Raw genomic sequence first — 23067 nt, 5'->3', positions numbered from 1 at the left:
TTGATTCGGTCGTCTGAGATAGAAATAGAAAGGTCGAGGGAGGGGAGGGAGGAATCTGAGACTGTCCAGTTGAATTTGAGTTCGGGGTGGAAGGTGTTGGTGAAGTGGATGAACTGTTCAACCTCCTCGTGGGAGCACGCGGCGGCGCCGATACAGTCATCGATGTAGCGGATGAAAAGGTGGGGGGTGGGGCCAGTGTAGTTCGGAAGATGGATTGTTCCACATATCCTACGAAGAGGCAGGCGTAGGTGGGGCCCATGCGGGTGCCCATGGCTACTCCTTTCGTTTGGAGGAAGTGGGAGGATTGGAAAGAGAAGTTGTTCAGGGTGAGGACCAGTTCAGTCAGTCGAAGGAGGGTGTCAGTGGAAGGGTACTGGTCGGTACGGCAGGAAAGAAAGAAGCGGAGGGCTTTGAGTCCTTTGTGATGGAAATTTTACAGGAAAAACTCTATCAACTCTAAGCCACAAAGGAGACGACAACAGCATGGTTCAAAATGTTGATGGAGAAGGAATTCACGACATTAGGGCCTATGCAGCTTCATGGAGGCACAGCTGACAATGGTCCAATGAGAAATTGTATGTGGGTTGTTGTGGCACAGTGAGCGTCCCTACCTCTCAGCCAGGAATTCTGAGTTAAGTCCCAACTGTTCCATATGTGTGTAATAGCATTTCTGAATAGGTTGATTTTTTAAAAATGATGAATAGTGAATACAAATATTTCACACAGTTGGTTTCTAAATTTGTGCTTGTAAACCTTCCACATTTGTTTTTTAAATGTGGTGCAAAAACAAAATAGACATTGACCCCAAAGTTTCTCAGGTACACCATCTTGACAGACATACTAGATTCATGCCAGTGTCTTCCCCTGTTGCTGTCTGCCACAGTTTGAGGTTCCTGTGAGATCACCTATAATGTAAAAGTGGCCCCAGGCATGAGTGGGCATGGCCCCAAACATCAGCTGGCCACTACAGAATGCTGGAGGCTTCTGCACATGAACTACTGAGAACAGGGGGTAGGATGGCAGAGGTAGGCACGGGGCTGATCAAGTGAAACATCCCCCTACCCCCTGACAGGGTCTGCAGAGATCTCCCTGACCCACTGCCAAACTGAGGCTGAGGATCCAGCAACAAGGATAAAGACCTGCTGTGAGAGCAACAAAATAGGTGGAGGCTGGCGATTGAAGCCAGCATCTGTTTTACTGCATGGGTCTAATAAGAAATGTAAAATCCAAAGAAATTTTCGACGTGCACATTCCCAGCACATTTCTTTTCATATTGGCTGCCGCTTTCCTTCCCTCACCAATGATATAGGCTTTCTCTTTATGCACATTGCACCATCTACACAAGGTGCTTATACAAATCACAGCCTTGAGATGAAGGGATGGATTAGCAATAGTATAAAGAGTGCATAAGGAGAGGAAAATTAATTGGAGTGTAAAATGGATGGTTGATCCACTATATTGCCTAGTGGTGAATCTACTTTTACAATGCATTTTCTCATTGTGATCAGCTGAGAGTTTTCAGAACCCTTTAAAACAAAATGCTATGTTCCATTCAGAGGTTTTTGTTTAAAAGGTGAACAGGAGTAAGTGAGGACAGGAGATCAGCGTCAAAAAGTGTGGTGCTGGAAAAGCACAGCTGGTCAGGCAGCATCCAAGGAACAGGAGAATCGACGTTTCAGGCATAAGCCCTTCATCAGGATTTAAAAGGTGAACAACCTAATAGGTATTTCCTCTACTGATCATCACATTAAAATGATAGTTAAGAATCAGGATCATGGGAAATTTCTTTTTATAGTACTTATTGGAAGCAGAAGAGGATGTAGAGTTATGGGGTTGGATTTGTTTGGGATTTCCCTTGAAAAGAGAAACACTGAGTGAAACAATGGATCAAATGTTCTTGCTAAGTGCTCCCAACACCTATATATCATCAAATTAAATAGATATAATACAGTGCATGGGCAGAAACTATTAGAAATGGTTTCCAGAAGAAATAAATAACTCAATGGGCTGAATGGCTTTTTGTGAGTACATTTTCCTTTCAAAAACTTAAAGATTTTTCAAATTTTTAAAGGCTCCAACAAATCAACATTAAAAATGCTTTTTACACTCTTTTAAATTTCTGATAATAAGAGTATTTCTATTCAGGTTCAATTACTGCTCCTTCACACAATAGTAAATCTCTACAAGCGTAACATTAAAAAGCTCCTACAGATGGAGTGAATTATACTCAATTCAGTAGATGACGTTCGTACGCAGCTGTTCTTTGACTAAATATGATGCTGTCATTATTGGTTTGGCCTTAATCAAGAAGCATCTGTTTTCTTTTGTTTTGTTTTCATGAATATTAAGGGTTTATATGCCTTCTGATGTGTAGCAGAAAACTGCTTTACAGATTAATTGCATATTGATCTTTTTATATTCTGGAGAATTTAAATTTGTTGTGATGTTAATTTTTACTCAGGTAGAAAATGTGCTACTTTGAATCTCACTTAAAATACTGACTGCTACATTAATTGCTGAAAATTTTAAACATAATTCACAATAACACTGAATTTATATTGCTTTTTTAACATTGTAAGAATGTCCCATGTGACCTAAAAGTACATTATCAGACAGATTTGCATACAGAGTCATAGCAGGAGATAGGAGGGTAGATAATCAAAACCTCGAACAAAATCAGAGACTTTAAAAGCCAAATTAAAGGTGGACAGAGAGTTGGTGAGGTGGAGATGTTATGGGAGTGAATTCCAGAGTAATAGTTATGGAAAGATTAAAATCAGCAAAGACATAAGGCCAAGATTGGAGGAGCAAAAGCATATATTTATACAGTGCTTTTATGTGCAAGCCTTCAGAAGATGCTTCATAGGAGCATTATATAACTAAGTATAATGTTGAACCACAGAAGATGTATTAGGTCAGTGGCCAAAAGCTTGGTCAAAAATGTATGTTTGTTGAATTTTCTTAAAAGGTGCAAAGCAAAGGAGGTATCTGGTGAGTGGCAAGGAGGGAATTCCAGAGCATGGGGGCTAAACAATTGAAAACAAAATTGGAGATGTGCAAGAAACCAGAGGACTACAGATATCTAGGAAGTGTAAAAGATTACGACGGTGGGGGGGGGGGGATGTTTGAAGGACTTACAATGAGGATGAAAATTTGAAAACAATGGTCGCGTTTGACCGGAAATCAAATGGAGGTCAGTATACTTAGGGTCGGGAGAGAGATAGAATGTGCAGCAAATTAATATATGGACATAAAGTTTTGGATACCCTGGAGGTTGCATTGGGTAGAATGTGGGAGACCAGCCAGCAATGCACTAAACTCGTTTAGCTCAGCTCAGTGAGCAAACTTAGATCCAGAACAACAAAGGTTTTTGTAGCAGTTAAGCTGAGACAGAGGTGAGATTTGGCAATGGTACAGAAGTGAAAATAGGAAATTTTAGTAATATCATGTATATATGAGGCAGAGGAATAAATGTAAATTCAGGTTGGAAGCAACAAACTGACTTAAACTCAGATTTTAAAATGTCACAACACAACTTTATAGTCCAACTGGCTTATTTGCAAGCATTAGCTCTCGGAGCACTGCTCCTTCATCAGGTGGTTATGAAGTATAAGATCTTAAGACATAGAATTTATAGCAAATGTTTACAGTGTGATGTAACTGAAATTATATATTGAAAAAGACCTGGATTGTTTGTTAAAGCTTTAATCTTTTAGAATGAACGTGTTGGTTTCAGTTCTTCGATATGTAAATCGCAGAACTATTTTAAAGTTACATTCCCAAAATGTTCATTCTAAAAGATGAAAATGGCTTTGGAGTGGGTACTGAAAACAATGGATGTTTTCTCAACACATAATTAGTGCAAATTTCTGCTCATCCAGTACTGGGTGACAGACAAGCGTAGTACAGCTAAAGTAAATAACAGAGAAAGACAGAAGAGAGGCCATGGCGGGATTAGAAAATGAGAAGACAATTTTAAAATTGGGGCGTTGGCAAACTGGGAGTCTGTGTAGGTCAACAGGCACAGGGATATCAAGTGACTTGGTGCAAGTGAATTTTAGTTGAGCTCAGGTTTACAGAAGAATGCTAGCTAGCAGAGAATTAGAGTAGTCAAGTCTGAAAAAAACAGACATCTATCAAGGTTTCAGCAGTAGTTTCAGTAGTCGGTGACATTAAGGAGGTGTAAATTGGTGATCTTGATTATGAATAGGTCGCTAATGCAGTTCAGCATTCAAAGTGAAACCAACATTACAAAGAGTCTCATTCAACTTCAAACAATGACCAGGAAAGAAGCTGGAGTCATTTGTTGAAGAACAGCATTTGTGGTGGGGTCTGAAGACAGTAGAGGTGGAGGGGGTTCTTTTGATGGGGCATTTATTGAAACTAACATTCTAATATTTGTTCTTTTTTAGTCAATTCAGGAAGGTACAAACACTGTTCAAACCTAGGTTATACGAACAGGTCTTGGCATCCATTAGAAAAGACAAGGAAACAAAAATGAAGTCGTTAAACAAAAGGTGCAAAAATTATTTTAGAGTTCTATTGTTAAAACATACTTACATTTTACTGTGGCGGGGAAGCAGAATATAAAAAAGAATCTTGTTGGAAACAATGGAAAATTGCATGCACTTTTTAAAAATCAGATTACTGACAGTGTGGAAACAGGCCCTTCGGCCCAACAAGTCCACACCGACCCTCCGAAGAGCAACCCACCCAGATCCATTCCACTACATTTACCCATTCACCTAATACTACGGGCAATTTAGCATGGCCAATTCACCCGACCTGCAAATTTTTGAACTGTGGGAGGAAACCGGAGCACCCGGAGGAAACCCAGGCAGACACGGGGAGAATGTGCAAACACCACACAGACAGTTACCCTAGGCAATACTTCCATGTATTGCTAACTTATTCACGTAACAAAATGGGTGAGGGTAATTTACTTTAACATGAACCTTGAATGGAACATCAGAAGTGAAGAATTTCAGTGATGACTGGATGGGTTGTACATCATCAAATGCTCTGGTGCTAGCCTACCCTAATTGCACCAATGGAAACTACTCTGCTAGTTAGACAATATATAACAACATGACACAAATTTAGCTGAAATAAAAACAAATGCTGGAAAAATTCAGGTTGGGAAGCATTAGTAATGACAGAAACACTGTCAACATTTCAAGTCCAATATGACTCTTCTTTGGAACAGGTCTGAAACATTAACTGCTTTTCCTCTCCACAGATGCTACAAACCTGTTGAGTCTTTCCAGTCGTCTGTTTTTATTTCAGATCACCAGCATCTGTAATCCCCTACTTTTACAGAAGCTTTTTTTAAAAATAGCATTCCACAACATTTTGTTCATTTTGATTTGAACAGTTTTAGAAAATACCTTTCACACAAAGTATGGAAAGATTAGATTCCTCTACACTGTGGAAACAGGCCCTTCAGCCCAACAAGTCCACACTGACCCTCCAAAGAGTAACCCACCCAGACCCATTTCTCTCTACTAATGCACCAAACACTGTGGGCAATTTAGCACGGTCAATCTACCTTCACATCTTTGGACTATGGGAGGAAACCGGAGCACCCGGAGGAAATTTACACAGACATGGGGAGTATGTGCAAACTCCGCATAGACAGTTGCCCAAGGCTGGAATCGACCCGGGTCTCTGGTGCTGTGAAGCAGCAGTGCTCACCACTGAGCCCGTGACAGCTAGATTAGTTTTCATATTTTCAATGCCATACGAATAAATTGAATGAGATGTCAATTTTGCCTATTATCCACAATTGCAGTCAAATATTGATCACCCTTCATTGAAGTACTTCCAAAAGAAGTGCATGATTACAATTGTGAAACCAGTATCCACTCAATCAGTGCAATGCTGTGTTTTGAAATTCTCCAATTCGCACAAAAGGGATATTGATGGTGACAAAAACAAAATGACATTTCATTTCCCACTGTCATTACATTAAAACTGGGCCAAAATCTTTTCATTAAAGTGAGAAGTTCATCTTCTTTTCAAGTACCTGGGTGTGCTCCCACTTCTAGCTGCTGTTGAATACCAGAATATGTGGTGAGTCTCCAATTTTCAATCTTTTGTGCCATTACCAATTGTAGTCTCCTGGTCAAGCAGTGTTGAAAGCGGGTGCAGGAGGGTCAAGGATGGAAAATGGCAGAGAGGGAGAGAGGAAAAGAGGCTAATAGTGAAGCCCAGTTAATGTCATATTATTTTAAAAGACAGCTGTCAAACAACTATCCATTTTACAACTGCTATTTGGAACACAAATCCGAGAATGTTGCTGTCGAGGTTTGATATCCTGGGTGTATTACCTTCTTCATTAATTGGATGAGGGTGTCACTGACTGGGCCAACATTTATTGCTAGCTGCCTTTGGGAAGTGGACGTCAACATACTCTTTGAATCACCGCCGTCCATTTGCTATAGTTATCCCCACAATGTTGCTCCGGAGAAAGCTCCATGATTTTGACCCAGTAACACTTAAAGAACAGCAATATATTTCTGAGTCAGAATGGTGAATGGCTTGGAGGGGAACTTTCAGGTGCTGATGCTTCTATATATTGTCTCACAGACAGTATCTCTTTAAGAGACATGCTCATGATATCATCACTATAGCTGAAAATGTGTTGCTGGAGAAGCGCAGCAGGTCAGGCAGCATCCAGGGAACAGGAGAATCGACGTTTCGGGCATAAGCCCTTCTCCAGGAATGAGGAAAGTTTGTCCAGCAGGCTAAGATAAAAGGTAGGGAGGAGGGACTTGGGGGAGGGGCGTCAGAAATTCAGCACCGCCTTCCTAACCTGCAATCTTCTTCCCGACCTCTCCGCCCCCACCCCAGTCTGACCTATCACGCTCACCTTGACCTCTTTCCACCTATCACATTTCCGACGCCCCTCCTCCAAGTGCCTCCTCCCTACCTTTTATCTTAGCCTGCTGGACAAACTTTCCTCATTCCTGAAGAAGGGCTTATGCCCGAAATGTCGATTCTCCTGTTCCCTGGATGCTGCCTGACCTGCTGTGCTTCTCCAGCAACACATTTTCAGCTCTGATCTCCAGCATCTGCAGACCTCACTTTCTCCTCAAAGATATCATCACTATATCATGGCATGTGACCAGAAAAGTATAACAGTCTCAGATTCTATCCCAACTTAGGTCACATAGTCTAACACACTGTTGGAGGTATGCAACTCTGTGTTCAAATAGCTTAATGTCAGCCCAGATGTGGATTTGCATGTGACTGTAATATTTGGAATATTAGTGAGCAGTAATAAACGTTTGTTGGATCTTTCAATATCATGTTACCCATGTAACATAAGAAACTTGGACATTGAATAAGAAAAGCATTAGAGTCATAGAGTCATAGAGATGTACAGCTTGGAAACAGACCCTTCGGTCCACCTGTCCATGCCGACCAGATATCCCAACCCAATCTAGTCCCACCTGCCAGCACCCGGCCCATATCCCTCCAAACCCTTCCTATTCATATACCCATCCAGATACCTTTTAAATGTTGCAATTGTCCAGCCTCCACCACATCCTCTGGCAGCTCATTCCATACTCGTAACACCTTCTGTGTGAAAAAGTTGCCTCTTAGGTCTCTTTTATATCTTTCCCCTCTCACCCAAAACCTATGTCCTCTAGTTCTGGACTCCCCAACCCCAGGGGAGTCTATTTATCCTATCCATGCTCCTCATAATTTTGTAAACCACTATAAGGTCATCCCTCAACATCCGACGCTCCAGGGAAAACAGCCCCAGCCTGTTCAGCCTCTTCCCATAGCTCAAATCCTCCAACCCTGGCAACATCCTTGTAAATCTTTTCTGAACCCTTTCAAGTTTCACAACGTCTTTCCGATAAGAAGGAGACCAGAATTGCACGCAATATTCCAACAGTGGCCTAACCAATGTCCTGTACAGCCGCAACATGACCTCCCAACTCCTGTACTCAATACTCTGACCAGTAAAGGAAAGCATACCAAATGCTTTCTTCACTATCCTATCTACCTGCAACTCCACTTTCAAGGAGCTATGAACCTGCACTCCAAGGTCTCTTTGTTGAGCAAAACTCCCTAGGACCTTACCATTAAATGTATAAGTCCTGCTAAGATTTGCTTTCTCAAAATGCAGCACCTCGCATTTATCTGGATTAAACTTCATCTGCCATTCCTTGGCCTATTGGCCCATCTGATCAAGATCCTGTTGTAATCTATGATAACCTTCTCTGTCCACTACACCTCCAATTTTGGTGTCATCTGCAAACTTACTAACTATACCTCTGCAGCATCAGGTAAAAGATCATTTACACTGGTGGCTTTGTCTTCAAAATGCTTCATAAATTGCAAGATAGATGAAAATCAAATTAAAGACCAACTAGACAACAACCATGGACAACAAAGAATCTGGACAAATCAGCAGTGTCAGCCACTATCACTAAAGATAATGGAAAAATTGCCACTATCCTAGAGGACCATAGGGCTACTCTCTCATTGGAAAGAGGTAATTGGGGGTGAGTTAATCTGTGTGTCGACACACCTCAGTTGAATGGCAAGGTTGAGAAGACAGGACCTTCATGGTAACCTCAACAAGAACTGAACCCATGCTGTTGGTATCACTTTGCATTGCAAATCAGCCATTCAGCCAACTGAGGTAACAGACGCCCTGCAATTTCTGAACTAAAAGATTATAACTTTTAAAACACTTTTAAAGGGCACATAGCACAGAAATGGTGCATGAACCAGACATGGAAAAAGAAAATGAAAGGATTAAAGAATAAAGAAGTGAAACCAGGAAAAGGAATAAACAAATGTTGAGCTGCACTCTCTTTCTTAACAAAAAAAAAGCCAAGAAAATTGAAAGACCAAAATTTAATTATGGACTATATTTAGGACTATATTATGGACAATACTATATTTACTGAATTACAATTTTTCAAACAAGATTTGGTATGCATTTTTTTTACATAATCAAACAATCGATCAGCCTCACACTGAAAGTCTTGTTTGCCAGCAGAGTGCAGGAGCCTCACAGAAGCCATGGATCTGGTCTTTCTGTGATGATCAGAAAGGATCTGGAAAGTTCTCAAAGAATAATTCAAGGTAAGAATTAACTTGAGGATTAACAAACTCCAACTCATGTCATACAAACAGCAACCGCAAGAGTCTATCGAACAGTTTGTTGCAAGATACCCCTAGGCAAGAAAATGAACAATATCACTGCTACATTACTGGAGGATGGCCACAAATATAAAGTAGCAAGCCAACAGCAATCACACACTTTAGGATTAGCTCAGATTATTGCAGAATGTCTGCAACATACTATCAAATCAATGATCATTTAATGTGGACCTGAAAACAAGTTTTTCACATTGCATTCTTGTGTACAGCACCAATGCTATCCCCTGCACAACATATGCTGAGACAGGAGAAAATGAAAGATGTAGAGAGTGCAAGTTAGAAATCCTAATCCAAATTCTTCAGTATCAACAACGACTTTTAGAATATGCAAACAGGTCAGATCTTACGAAGTCATGATGCTACATTGCAAAGGAACAGAAGCCAGCTCAGACCAAGCAAACTTGAAGAGAGTGAGAAGAACACTCTGATGATCATGATTGTGTGATGATATTGAATGAAAGCAAGCAACCAGCAGCAAGACAATCAAATTGTCAAACGAGTGTAAGGAAAAAAAAACAAACCTCCCTTGTGGGTATATCATCACCTGGTCAGGATAAGTTGTCAAACCTCCAATGCATTACACTGAAGTTTGAAGTGCTAACCTTATCAACTGTTTTTATAATTACTGAATTAAGAACGCATGCCTATACACAATCATGCACATCAGTTTGGGATGGTTTATCTTTGAAAAAGGGGGAAGTTGTGTTATGTCTCATAGTTAGTGTGTCAGCAATCTTTTAAGAGGTATGCTCATGATATCACTTTGTCACAGCATGTGATTTCAAAGTATAAACATCTCAGATTGTATCTTCAGGTTTATTGGCATATGACATGCTGACGGGAGCAAGCAGCTCCCCGTAGCCAAACAGGTTAATTCAAACCAGATACTGATGTGCCTGTGAGTGCATATTTGTATATATTAGTGAGTTGTAGTAAAGGTCTGATGGATCTTTGAATACCACAATATCCACGTCCTCGTTTCTAATGTTGCAAAGGATAACCTAAATATTGCAGCATGAGATAAAGATGCTCTGCCTGAGACAAAATCCACATCACTGGAAACACGTTTTTATTAATTCATGAGATGTGAGTGTCAGCATTTATTACTCATTCTGAATTGTCCTTGCGAAGGTGATGGTCAGATGCCTTCTTGATCCATTGCAATTCACAGTGCTGTTCGGATGGGACCAGCAATACTGAAGAAATGGCAGTATATTTCCAAGTCAAGATGGTCAGTGATAGAGGGGAACTTGCAAGTAGTGCTTCCATATATCTGTTGCCCTTGTCCGTCTAGATGGTAGTAATTGTGGGTTTGGAAAGTGCTATTTAGCTTTGGTGAATTTCTTTTATAGATAGTACACACTGCTACTACTGAGCTTTGGTGGTAGAGGGAGTGGATGTTTATAGATATGCTATCGATCAAGCTTGCTTATTCCTGGTTGGTATCGAGACTGCTGCTGGAAAAGCACAGCAGGTCAGGCAGCATCCGAGGAACAACAGAGTCGACATTTCAGGCAAAAGCCCATCATCAGGATGGTGTCAAGCTTCGGTAGTGTTATTGGTGTTATACCCATCCAGGCAAGTGGGGAACATCCCATCATTCTCCTGACTTATACTTTGTAGATGGTGCATAGGCTTTGGGGAGTCAGAGGGTGAATTACTCACTGCAGGATTCCTAGCTGCTGTAGTACTGATATGGCAAGTCTAAATCAATTCCTGATCAATGCTAACTCCTATAATGTAGATACTATGCCATTGATAGTTAGATTCTCTTATGCTGGAGATTACACTTGTGGTGTGCAAATGTTATTTGGCACTTGTCAACCCAAAGCTGGTTAATGTACAAGTCTTGCTGCATTTGATCATGGGCTGCTTCAGTATCTGGGTCGTCATGAATGGTGCTGAACATTGAACAGTCATCGGCAAACATCCCCAGTTCTGACTTTATGATGGTGGAAGATCATTGAAGCAGCTGAAGATGGTTGGGCTGAGGACACTATCCTGAGGAACTCCTGAAGAGATGTCCTGGTGCTGAGATAATTGACTTCCAACAGCAATAATAAAACTTCCTGTGTGCTATCTTTAATTCTAATTACCGGACTGTTTTCCCCAATTCCTGTTGACTCCGGTTTTTCCAGGGCTCAGTGATGCCACACTTGGTCAAATGCATCCTTCATGCCATGGCAGTCACTCTCACTCTCACCTCACTTTGGCTTAGATCTTCCAATTGTCATTGCTGAAGCGTAGGCCAGAGTTGCATGTCTGGTCTATGTGGGAGGTCTGTCCTAAGTTGCCTTAGAAACTGAAAGCTCTTCTTGACCATTACCTGGCATCAAAAACTCTTCAAAGTCCCACTTCCGAGTTAGAATCAGAGACTTTGGAGAACTCTGACTTAATTACCTTAATAGTTAACCAGGACAAGTTAATGGTGTTAAAACCTCTAACTCCCTGCAAATTATAAAACTAACACTGCAAATATTCACATTGACTCACAAACCCCTCTCCCAACTGTGCCTTGCCCCTATGATCAGGCATCTCTCCAATCTAGGGCCCATTCAATTAATACTGATGCTGAACAAGACATCCTTTTTCCGATCTGACTACAATCAAATTCAATGCTATCCAAACTCCCTGACCAATCCTCTCTCAGACTGAACCCCCTTCTGGACCTGATCTGAACTGAACTGACCACACCTGCACCCATCCTCACCAACCCCCCACCCCCAATCCCTCCACCCCTCCAGAACTGTAAAAAGGGGGCTTTGCTTTGCTTTCACTAAGTGTCTCACACTGGATTCAACTAGGTCAAAGTTATGCCATACATTTAGGAGACAAAAATACTGCAGATGCTGGAATCCAAAGTAGACAGGCCAGAAGCTGGAGGACACAGCAAGCCAGGCAGGATCAGGAAGTGGAGAAGTCAACATTTCGGGTATAAACTTTCTTTGGGACACATTTAGGAGCGCAGTGATAAACTTTGAGAGGACATACTCAAGCTTAAAGAATGGGGGCATATGGCAAAAAATATGCAGAGAAATGGCAAATGGTATATTATAGTAGAAATAATGATGTGTGGCAATATAAATTAAAGAGCACAATTCTAAAGGAGGCACAGAATTGGCACAAATGTGCCAAAATGATTAAAGGTGATGGGGCAGGTCAAGAATGTAATTAAAAAGGCATAAAGAATCATGGATTTATAAGTCCAGGGAATGAGCAGAAAGAAATTATGACAAACCCTTACAAAACAATGGTTCATCTCAAACTGGAAAGCTTTATTCAGTTTTTGGCAATACATTTTAGGAAGGATATGAAAGCTGTAGAAATGATGCAGAAAAGATTTGTGAAAAGAGTGCCCATGAATAATGGATTTTAAATAGACAACTGACTGAAGAAGCTGGGGCTGCTCTCCTTAGTGGAGGCTTAAGGGAGATTGGATAAGAAGCCAAAAGAACTATGGATGCTGTAAATCAGAAACAAAAACAGAAATTGCTGGAAAAGCATTTGTGAAGAGAAGTTCTGAGGAAGGGTCACTGGACCTGAAACGTTAACTTTGATTTCTCATCACAGATGCTGCGAGACCTGCTGAGCTTTTCCAGCAATTTCTGTTTTTGTTGGAGATTTGATAAGGTTATTCAAAAGCATGGAGATTCCAGCCATAGTAGATAAAGAGTGAATTTTCCCTTTGACAGGGAAATTGAGAACCATGGACACAGATTCAAGATGAGTCGCGAAAGAACCAAACTGTGAAAGCAATCATGCAAAAAGTGGGAAAGGTCTGGAATTAAATGCCCCAGAGGTTGTAGTGACAGAATCAATTGTCTTTTTCAAAAAGGGAAAAGGGCAGGGTTGTAGGCTAAGTTTATTTTACAGAGACCCAGATGGACAAAAGGCCAGATAGCCTCCTTCTGTATTGTCACCTTTATGTAATTAGTCCAAAAAAAAGGACAGTGATCAAAAAGGCTCCTAATGAAACTACCAGTACTTCAAATTAGAATTAGCCATTATAAAATGGAAACCAAGTTCTCTATGAAAAGTCTGTGTATTTGAGAAATGCTCCAACTGAGCTAACCAATGTTATTAATGGCTTTGCTGCACAGGTAATATGCTCGACTGTACTCTTGTAAAATTATCTTTCCTGACTGTAGTTACAAATAGTGGCTTTTCTGAATTTGCTATCAGACATTGCTGTGTGGTTGAATGATTATCTAATGATTGGAAATAGTAATGGTGCTCAGTTAGTATCCCCCTTCTAAAAGCTGGCTAGGTAACATTTAATGTTTAGGTCTACTCTTGATGGTTCATATGAATTCTTTCAAAACAAAGAAAAACACTCCTTGGAGCAGAAACCAGAAAACAATCATTCTGTGATAATCAGATGAGCTGTCAACCCTGTATTCCATCCAATAACAAGATCACCAATTTCTTTCTTGGTACATCACCAGTCTTCACCCCTGTTTCATTCACTGTTAAAATGTCATACTGGCCTTTGTTAGCCATTCTGATGCTCTCAGGGATGGTGTACCATGCTGTACTTCCAATAAACCTGAGGTCATCAAATTCTATTGCCTCTAAGGTATGTCTCCTTCATTCACCTGCATTCACTGACTTCTGGTTTGCCTCTGCTTTCAAGTTCTTAGTCTGTTTTACAAATTCTCACCGTGCTGTCATTCCTGCCTTCCTCTACTGGTCTCCTCTAGCCCATCATCCTGTAGAATATCAACACTTTTCAAATTCTAGCCTCTTGGGCAGCTGCAATTTTACCACCCTTGATGACTGGGACTTCGGCAACCTAGAACCCAAGCACAGGAATTTTCTCCCTAAATCAATCTGTCGCAATCCTCTCTTTTCTTCTTAAAAACACTTAAAACCTATACCTCTTTGATAACTAATCCTAATATCTCAGTAAGGATTGATATCAAATTTTGTTTGATAATAACACTTGTGAAGTACTTAGGGCTGTTTTACAATAAAGCCACAACATAAATACAAGTTGTCACTGTTGATATACTGGCATTAAATATAATCTGGAATTTGATGAATCTAATGTGCAGCAAATAAAGCTGGATTTATTCAAATTGCAGAGAATATTCTAATATATTACTCTCTTATTTCATTGAGGAGGAGTATAGGCTTGGAACAGTTAATGTTTTATTCAAATTTAATTAAGTTTGCCATAATATGGGCTTCCCTGAGATATCAAAATTGGTTTAAGAACTAACTCTCTATTCAATGACAGAGTCACACTGCACACTTGCTGTTGGTGCTTCACCACAGCCAGTACATTTCAATGTTGATTTCTCTGAATTCAAATTGTAATGCCTGCAGTGAAAGTACCAGAAAAGATGGGGCTCCTGCAACATGTCAACTGCAGTATAACTGAATGCATTTTGGCAGTGCCATTAAGCTATTAACAATGCACTACAACGTTGGAATTACATTAATTAACTGTAATGTTGAACTGTAAATGAGTGAATTCGGTTTATAAATTATTGCAGCTTGAACGTTTTATTTTTTTTCTGGGAACAAACAGAGCATTGGGAGAGGAATAATCAAGAATAAATCATGGTTATTCAGAATTTTTCATTCTTGAAAGAAGTTTAATAGTGCTACACAATTTACCATTTTTAAATTACAAGGAAGTTGACATTTACACCACAAACCAAGAGTTAACAAATTCAAAGCAGGTGTTACACTCTGCCTAATGTTCTCTTTCACTGAATTTTGGGAAAGAAAGTTGGGCGAAATGCAAAGCAGGTGCTAACAAAGGCTCTAGTTTGCCTTTGCTATTTGAACTAACGCAAAAAAAAATCAGCCTAGTGTTTATACAAACAGTCAGTTTTGTATCTTTTACTGTACAGGTATGTGTGTGGAGTTTGGTATTTGAGAACCAGAAAGGTACCATTTGTTTCACAAGCTTTCTGCTAACTGTTTTCCAGTATTTCTGTACACAATACACAAAACATTACCGCAAATGAAACTCAGTGTCATGACTGACACTGAATCTGAGAGTAGGGTGATCCAGGATGATGAAGAATCATTCAGAGAATGTAGGAATGGGTTACGGATTCAAAAGCAAACTAGTTACAATGCTATATATCGGTGTCTGCTAATGAGCTCAATTCAAAATGTAAATGTACATTCTAATCATCAAGTCTTCCTTAATTTACAGCTAGCCCAATGTGCTGATTAAAACAAAACATAAATGTAAAACAAAAGAATTCAGCTCATCACTTCACTGCAGCTGGTTCCCTCACTAAATGGATATATTCATTATAGAAGAACATAATAAATTATGCTTCCTTCCCAATTACACAGTTTGTACAATAAATTGATTTTCTTAGTATATTTTAGTAAAATGATGAAATGACAAACTGGCTTCCTGTGGGATCCAACAAACCAAGCAGCACAAGTCAAACCACAAAAAAAAGCGTAATTACCATTGACGGTTTTGTCTCCTGATATGCAAATTGAACAGTTGGCACTCCAAGATGATTTATGAAGAAATCACTGTTTCCTTCCACCTGCACTGAGTTGACCTTTCTTCCTGAACAATTTTCTTGCCTTGTACAGTTCAAAGAAAACCTCTGCAAAACAAAAGAAAAAGCAAAATGTGTTGGATTTGAATGCTGCATTTTGGCAAAATGTAAATATAAGCAGAGGTTGAACTAAATCAGTGAGAGCAATGCCAATTTTGCATGAATAATTCACAGATAACCAACTGTTCTAAATTCCTGAATGACAGATCATTCAAGGGCAGTAAGCATGCTCTTCTAAGGAGTGAATGACTGCTTCGTGTGTACATCTATATCTCACTAGAGGCTTGAAAGTTTAAAGGAACTGCTGTTTATGCTGATGCATCATGAAGTCTGTGATTTTCCATGGCAACAGAAAATAAAAGCAATCGATACGTCCGCAGCAAATTCTAGTGTTTTAACAATATGAAAGGCAAGGCGCAAAATAGGCATTATTTAATTTCTTGGAAATCTTTTCACTATAGAAGGTCTTATCATTTGCTTTATAAATGGCTATTATGTCTGAACTATCCACCAAACAAATACACATGGAAATGCATAGAGATTACAGTTCCTTTCATGTAGTGTTTCAACTACTTGGTGCATTAGAATACTATGATAACTCGGAACATATTGTCCTCTCAGTCTCAGATTAACAGAAAAGTGAATAAGTGATAAACAAAATAATGAGAAAATGGTACTGTAGCGAGCTTTCTTCCTTTTTACAACAGTTTGTGACTTTCATGATAAAAACATGACAAATTTGACAAAAGTTCTCCAACAGCTTCAAAAGACCGGAGACTCCACTAAAGGGTTCCCTATGAATGGGTGAATAGAAATAAGGTGCGACTAAAGTAAACATTGTTTCAGTAAGACTAGAGGAAAATGTCCATGAAAGTAGATCAGCAAGCAACGGCTGTACTAGAACTGGCGTTGTCCAATGAAATAGGATTAAATACTGACCTCACAGACTTTTGCCTCCTTATATGCTTTTCTTCATACTTACTACTTTCTTCAACTTCCTTGGTTAACAATGGTTAGTTTATCCCTCTCAGAATTCTTCCTCCTTATTCGGATATATTTTTGGTGAGAGTCACAAATTACCTCCTCAAAGGTTTACTGTCTTTCCTGCTAATCTGTCTGCCCAGACCATTTTAGCTAACTCTATCCTCAGTCCTCATTTTTGTTTCATGAAGCCAAGCTGCTTAATTAGATTATGATTTTTCCAAATGTTCTGCTGTATGTTCCTTCATAATTGTCTATTTCATGCCTTGTATCGTTGTAGCAAAATTTATCTATTTTTACATTCCATTCCCTTTCCTCTAACATCATAAGTTCACAGCTGTTTCCTCCAAAAATCACCTGTTTACAAACAGTACTCTATCCAACAAGCAGTCAAAGATTACAGAGATGTATCTTCCTCCAGTTAAAGACCAGATGAGAAGTGAAAAGTGACTGCCCTTAACATCAAGACAGCACCCATGAACTCTTTATCAAGGAGTCTCAACAATGCTGGGTGCAATGGAACAAAATGGAAAACCCTTCAATGGGGAGTGCAATAAAAATGGCAGATAGCTTACATTGGCAAAGGTCAATAAATGAAGCTCCAATATTGCAACAATAACATGCTAATGAAAAGTTCTCAGTCCAACCATCATCTGCCTTTTTTTTGGAAATGACTTTCTCTCTTTCATAAAGTCAGGAGTATGGCAGCTCATTGATGATTCCATTAACAATCCCTCAGGTAATTAACTTATCTATGTAAATCTACAACATTGAGTTTAAGTGAAAAACTGTAAGTAACATTTATGGCAACACTGATGATTTGGAACAAGGGAAAGCCTAGCAATCCCCCTGCTAAATCTTCAATGGCACCAGCTTGATGAAACTCCCCATCATCAGAAACTTGAAGATCACTGCTGACCTGAAACTTAGCTCGACCATGCACTGCATCACTAACACACTTAGGCCTGTTTTTGTTGTCAATTATCAAGTGAGGACTGTGGTGGAATGCACAATTAATGCCTGAATAGTTGCAACTGAGCAATATAAAAGGCTCAACACCATTTGACCCCAACAGTCTGCTTAATTTATGGACCGTTAATGAACCCAAGATATACCATCTTCATCACAACCAGACTGTTACTGAAGCAACTCAATTAGAGTAACTTTACAGTGGGTCTCTACAATACTTATTGACGAAAAAGTAAAGAACATAGAGTCATAGAGATATACAGCATATAAACAAACCCTTTGGTCCAACTCATCCATGCTGACCAAATATTCTAGATTAATCCAGTCACATTTGCCAGCATTTGGCACATATCCCTTTACCCCTTTCCTATTTGTATACCCATCCAGATGTCTTTTAAATGTTGCAATTGTACCACCCTCCACCACCTCCTCTGGCAGCTCATTCCATACACATACCATCCTCTGCATGAAAAAGTTGCCCCTTATGTTCCATTTTAAATCATTCCCCTTTCATCTTAAACCTATGTCCCCAATTTTCCATTCCCCTAACGTAGGGAAAAGACCTTGGGTATTCACCGTATCCATGCCCATCATGATTTCATTAAAAACTTCTATAAGGTCACTCCTCAGCCTCCAAACTATAGCCCAGCCTATTCAGCCTCTCCTTATAGCTCAAACCCTCCAACCCTGGCAACATCTTTGTAAATCTTTTCTGAACCCTTTCAAATTTCACAATTTGCCGATAGCAGGGAGGCCAGAACTGAACTCAGTATTCCAAAGTTGGCCTAACCAATGTCCCATATAGCTGCAACATGACCTCCCAACTCCTATACTCAAAGCACTGACCGATGGAGACAAGCATACCAACACCTTCTTCACCACCTAGTCTACCTGCAACTCCACTTTCAAAGAACTATGAACATCTTCGTTTGGCAACACTCCCCAGAACCTTACCATTAAGTGTATAAGTTCTGTCTTGATTTGCCTTTCCAAAATGCAGCACCTCACATTTATCTAGATTAAACTTCATCTGCCACTCTTCAGCCCATTGGCCTGTCTGATCAAGGTCCCATTGTTCTCTGAGGTAAACTTCTTCGCTGTCCACTACACTTCCAATTCTGGTGTAATCTTCAAACTTATTAACCACACTTCATATATTCACATCCAAATAATCTATATAAATGACAAAATGTAGTTGTCCCAGCACCGACCCTTGTGGTACACTGCTGGTCACAGGCCTATAAGTAACCCTCCACCACTACCTTCAGTCTCCTACCTCCAAGTCAATTTTGTATCCAAATGGCTAGTTCTCCCTGTATTCCATGTGATCTAACCATGCCAACCAGTCTACCATGTGAAACCTTGTCAAATATCTTACTGAAAAAGATATAGACAATGGCCACCACTCTGCCTTCATTAATCTTTTTCATCACTTCTTCAAAAAACTCAATCAAGTTGGTGAGACACTATTTCCCATGCACAAAGCAATGATGACTATCCCTAATCAGTCCTTATCTTTCAAAATACTTGTAAATCCTATCTCTCAGAATCCCCTCAATAACTTACCCACCACTGACATCAGCTCAATCCAAATTCAATAGGAACACCCACAGGCTTCCCTTTGTTTCCAGTATCCAGGACAAATGTTGGGTTCCCTGCAAACCTATGCAATCATTGGCCTTTAAACTGTTTATCTGCATCCAAACAATCTTCACTCCAAAAGTTCCCATTTGGGGTTTTTTCCAATTTCTAAACACCTCTATTCCACAAATACTGCACTTGAACTTACCCGTCTCAACCAGCAATATCCCTCTCTCCTCCAAATTCCATTAGGAATCTCCTTTTACAACGGCTGTGCTTATTCTGCCCTCATTTCCTCAAAACTATATATTTGTCACCTTTCTGTATCTCCCCTACCGATGTCATTGATCGTCTTCACTCTCTAATACAAATATAGTTTCCTGGATGTTTGCCTTTCCTGTTCCTTAAGTGTCTTTCTCAAATTCTCCACTTTCACATCCCCACTTTGAATCACAGACTTGGATTATCTCCTCAGCACTGATCCAACATTACTAACTGTATTTTGAATACTGCTTCATTCTGTGGAAGGAACTCTAAATCATGCAAAATCCCCAACAACTACATGCAAAAATTGAAAACAAAAGCAAAAGATGGGAATCATAGTATAGGGAATGCTGACCGACGAGAGAAATTGAGGCTCTAGCCAAGACAAAGAACAAAAACAAAAAAACTGCAGTTGCTGGAATCCAAGGTAGACAACAAGCCAGGTAGTGTCAGGAAGTGGAGAAGTCAATATTCTAGGTGTAACCCTTCTTCAGGAATGGAGGTGGGGTGGGAGAGCTGCAGATAAAGAGACGGGGGCGAGGGTTATGGGAGGGAGGGTGTGGAATAGTGAGGTAGTGATAGGTGAATAGAGGTGGTGGGTATGACCTGGTTGATCAATGGGAGGAATGAATCCAGTTGGCAGCTAGACGGAAGGTTCAGTTGGAGAGCTGGAAGGGAGGAGACAGGCCTGGAAAAGGGAGTTGGGGGATGACTGAGAAGGTTATTTGAAATTGGAGGACTCAAAGTTGATTCCTCCAGGCTGTAGGCTGCCCTGACGGCAGACGCCATTCAATAAGGTGTTGTTCTTCCAATTTGCAGTCTGATTCACTGGAGGCAATGGAGGAGGCCGAGGATGGTCATATTGGAGAGGGAATGGGAAGGGCACTTAAAATGGGCAGTGACTGGGAGGTCAGGTCGACCCCTGTGGGCCCAGCTGAGATGCTTGGCGAAACACGCCCTGAGTTTATGTTTGGTCTCATCAGTGTAGAGAAGACCATTTCGGGAGCATTGGATACAGTAAACTAGGTTGGAGGAGAGGCAGGTGAACAAACCCTTGTCTCAGCTGGAAGGACTGTTTGGGGCCCTGGATGGAGTGAGAGAGGTGGTGTGCCAGCAGGTTTTGCATCCTTTACAATTGCAGGGGAAGGTACCAGGAGGTTTTGGGGGGGACGTGGTGTGAGCCAAGCATTGGTGAAGGGAATGATTATTGCGGAAGGCAGAGAGGGCTGGAGAGGGGAAAATATTCTTGGTGGTTAGGTCAAGTTGGAGTTGGCGGAAGTGTTTAAGGATGATACGTTGGTTGCGGAGACTAGTGGGATAGAAGATGAGGACAAGGGCGATCCTGTTTTTATTATGTTTGTGGGGAGATTTACAGCAGTGGAGTAGCAATGGAGGCGGTGCAGTGGAGGGCTGTCTGGATGACAGAGGAGGAAAATCACACTGTTTAAAATAGGTAGACATCTGGGATGCTTGGGAGTGGAATGTTTCCTTGTCAGAGCAGATTCGATGAAGACGGAGAATTGGAAAAACAGAATGGAGGTTTTGCAGGAGTGGGAGGAGGTGTAGTCCAGGTAGTTGTGGGATTCTGTGGGCTTGTAATAAATGTCAGCCTATAAACTGTCACTGGAGATAGAAACAGAGAGGCCAAGGAAGGGGGGAGAGGTCTCCAAGATGGACCAAGTGAATTTGAGGGCGGGGTGGAAACTGTGGGGGGGAAGTTGATAAACTGCTCCAGTTCAGCCTGGGTGCAGGATGCTGCACTGATGCAGTCATCAATGTAACGGCAGAAGAGTTGGGGCACCTGTCTGTCCAGGTACTGAAGAGGGACTGTTCGACAAAGAGGCAGGCTTAGCTAGGGCCCAACCGGGTGTTCATGGTTACCCCCTCAGATTTGGAGGAAATGGGAAGAGTTGAAGGAAAATTTATTGAGGGTGAGGACTAATTCAATGAGGCACAGGAGGATATTGGTGGAGGGAGACTGAATGGGTCAGTTGGAGAGGAAGATACTGAGTCCAAAACTAGAGGGCATAGGTTTAAGGTAGTTAAAGATAATTTTTCATACAGAGGGTGATGCTCATATGGAAAGAGCTGCCACCCAAGTGATGGAGGCGGGTACAATTACAACATTTAAAAGGCATCTGAATGGGTGTATGAATAGGAAGGGTTTAGAGGGATATGGTCCAAATGCTAACTCATGGGATGAGGTCAGATGGGGATGTCTGGTCAGCATGGATGAGTTGGACAGGCGGTTCTGTTTCTATGCTGTGTGACTATCACCCTAAGTATTGGAAGGAATGTCTTCAATAAACTTGGTGCACAGGGGATGTAAAATTCATAGAATCTTGGGTGACAAGGGATTTGGAACATCTAGTCGAGAGGAAGAAGGAGGCTTACTTAAGGTTGAGGAGGCAAGGATCAGACAGGGCTTTAGAAGGTTACTAGGTAGTTAGGAAGGAACTGAATAATGGACTTACGAGAGCTAGGAGGGGACATGAAAAAGCTTTAGCGGATAGGATTAAGGAAAACACTAAGGCATTCTACACTTATGTGAGGAACAAGAAGATGACCAGAGTTGTACCTGCAGACCAACCCTCTTTGATTCATGCACAAGGTCACACACGTCTCTCTGCACAGCAGCATACTGCAACATTTTATCTTTCAAGTAATAATCTTTTTTACTGTTTCTCCAAACAAAATGGATGACTGCACATTTATTAAAATTGCATTCCAAATGCCAGACCTTTGCCCAGTCACTTAAAGTATCCATGTTCCTCTGCAATGTTTCACAGTCCTCTACACACTTTGCTTTGTCATTCATCTTAATGTCATCTGCAAATCTTGACACCCTACATGTGGTCCCCTTCTCCAAATCATCGATGGGTGGCACAGTGGTTAGCACTGCTGCCTCACAGCGCCAGAGACCCGGGTTCAATTGCCGCCTCGTCTGTGTGGAGTTTGCACATTCTTCCCGTGTCTGTGTGGGTTTCCTCTGGGTGCTCCGGTTTCCTCCCACAGTCCAAAAATGTGCAGGTTAGGTAAACTGGCCATGCGAAATTGCCTGTTGTATTAGGTGCAGGGGTAAATGTAGGGGAATAGGTCTGGGTGGGTGCGCTTCGGCGGGTCGGTGTGGACTTGTTGGGCCGAAGGGCCTGTTTCCACACTGTAAGCAACCTAATCTAATCTAATATACTGTGAATAATTGTTGTCCCAACACTGATCCCTGAGGCACACCACTAATTACTGATGGCCAACCAGAAAAGCACTCTCAGATAAGTTAATTGTTGTTTTAAGTCTGTCCAAGAGAAAGTGAGTACAGTGGATTCTTTCTTGATTATATGTTTTTGGAGATAAGTCTCTTGATTAAACTTAAAATATAAGCCATAGCTATTAATTTAACCTGGGGCAGTGTTTGTAGAGGAATAAGACGGTGTTATTTTCTGGGTCTGCAGATTGTGAAGGAGCAAAAACGGCCTTTGCAGTGATATGTACTTCTTGTCAGATGTGGGAGCTTAAAGAGAGTTTAAGAGTGACTGCGGATTTTATCTGC

General features: G+C 40.9%; 1 protein-coding gene across 6 annotated transcripts in view; it reads right to left on the bottom strand.

The window, feature by feature from the left end:
• Positions 1-23067, bottom strand: part of LOC122555933 (inactive N-acetylated-alpha-linked acidic dipeptidase-like protein 2) — a 941631-nt gene that overhangs the window by 137039 nt on the left and 781525 nt on the right. For all 6 annotated transcript variants that reach the window (XM_043702221.1, XM_043702219.1, XM_043702220.1 and 3 more), the window contains one exon: positions 15627-15773. In XM_043702221.1, coding sequence (XP_043558156.1) covers positions 15627-15773 — 147 coding nt within the window. The remainder of the gene's footprint in view (positions 1-15626; positions 15774-23067) is intronic.

The sequence above is a fragment of the Chiloscyllium plagiosum genome, chromosome 13 (genome assembly GCF_004010195.1).
Source record: "Chiloscyllium plagiosum isolate BGI_BamShark_2017 chromosome 13, ASM401019v2, whole genome shotgun sequence".
NCBI classification, from domain to species: domain Eukaryota; kingdom Metazoa; phylum Chordata; class Chondrichthyes; order Orectolobiformes; family Hemiscylliidae; genus Chiloscyllium; species Chiloscyllium plagiosum.
The sequence above is the reverse complement of the archived record's forward strand: the minus strand, read 5'-3'. Positions and strand labels throughout refer to the sequence as shown.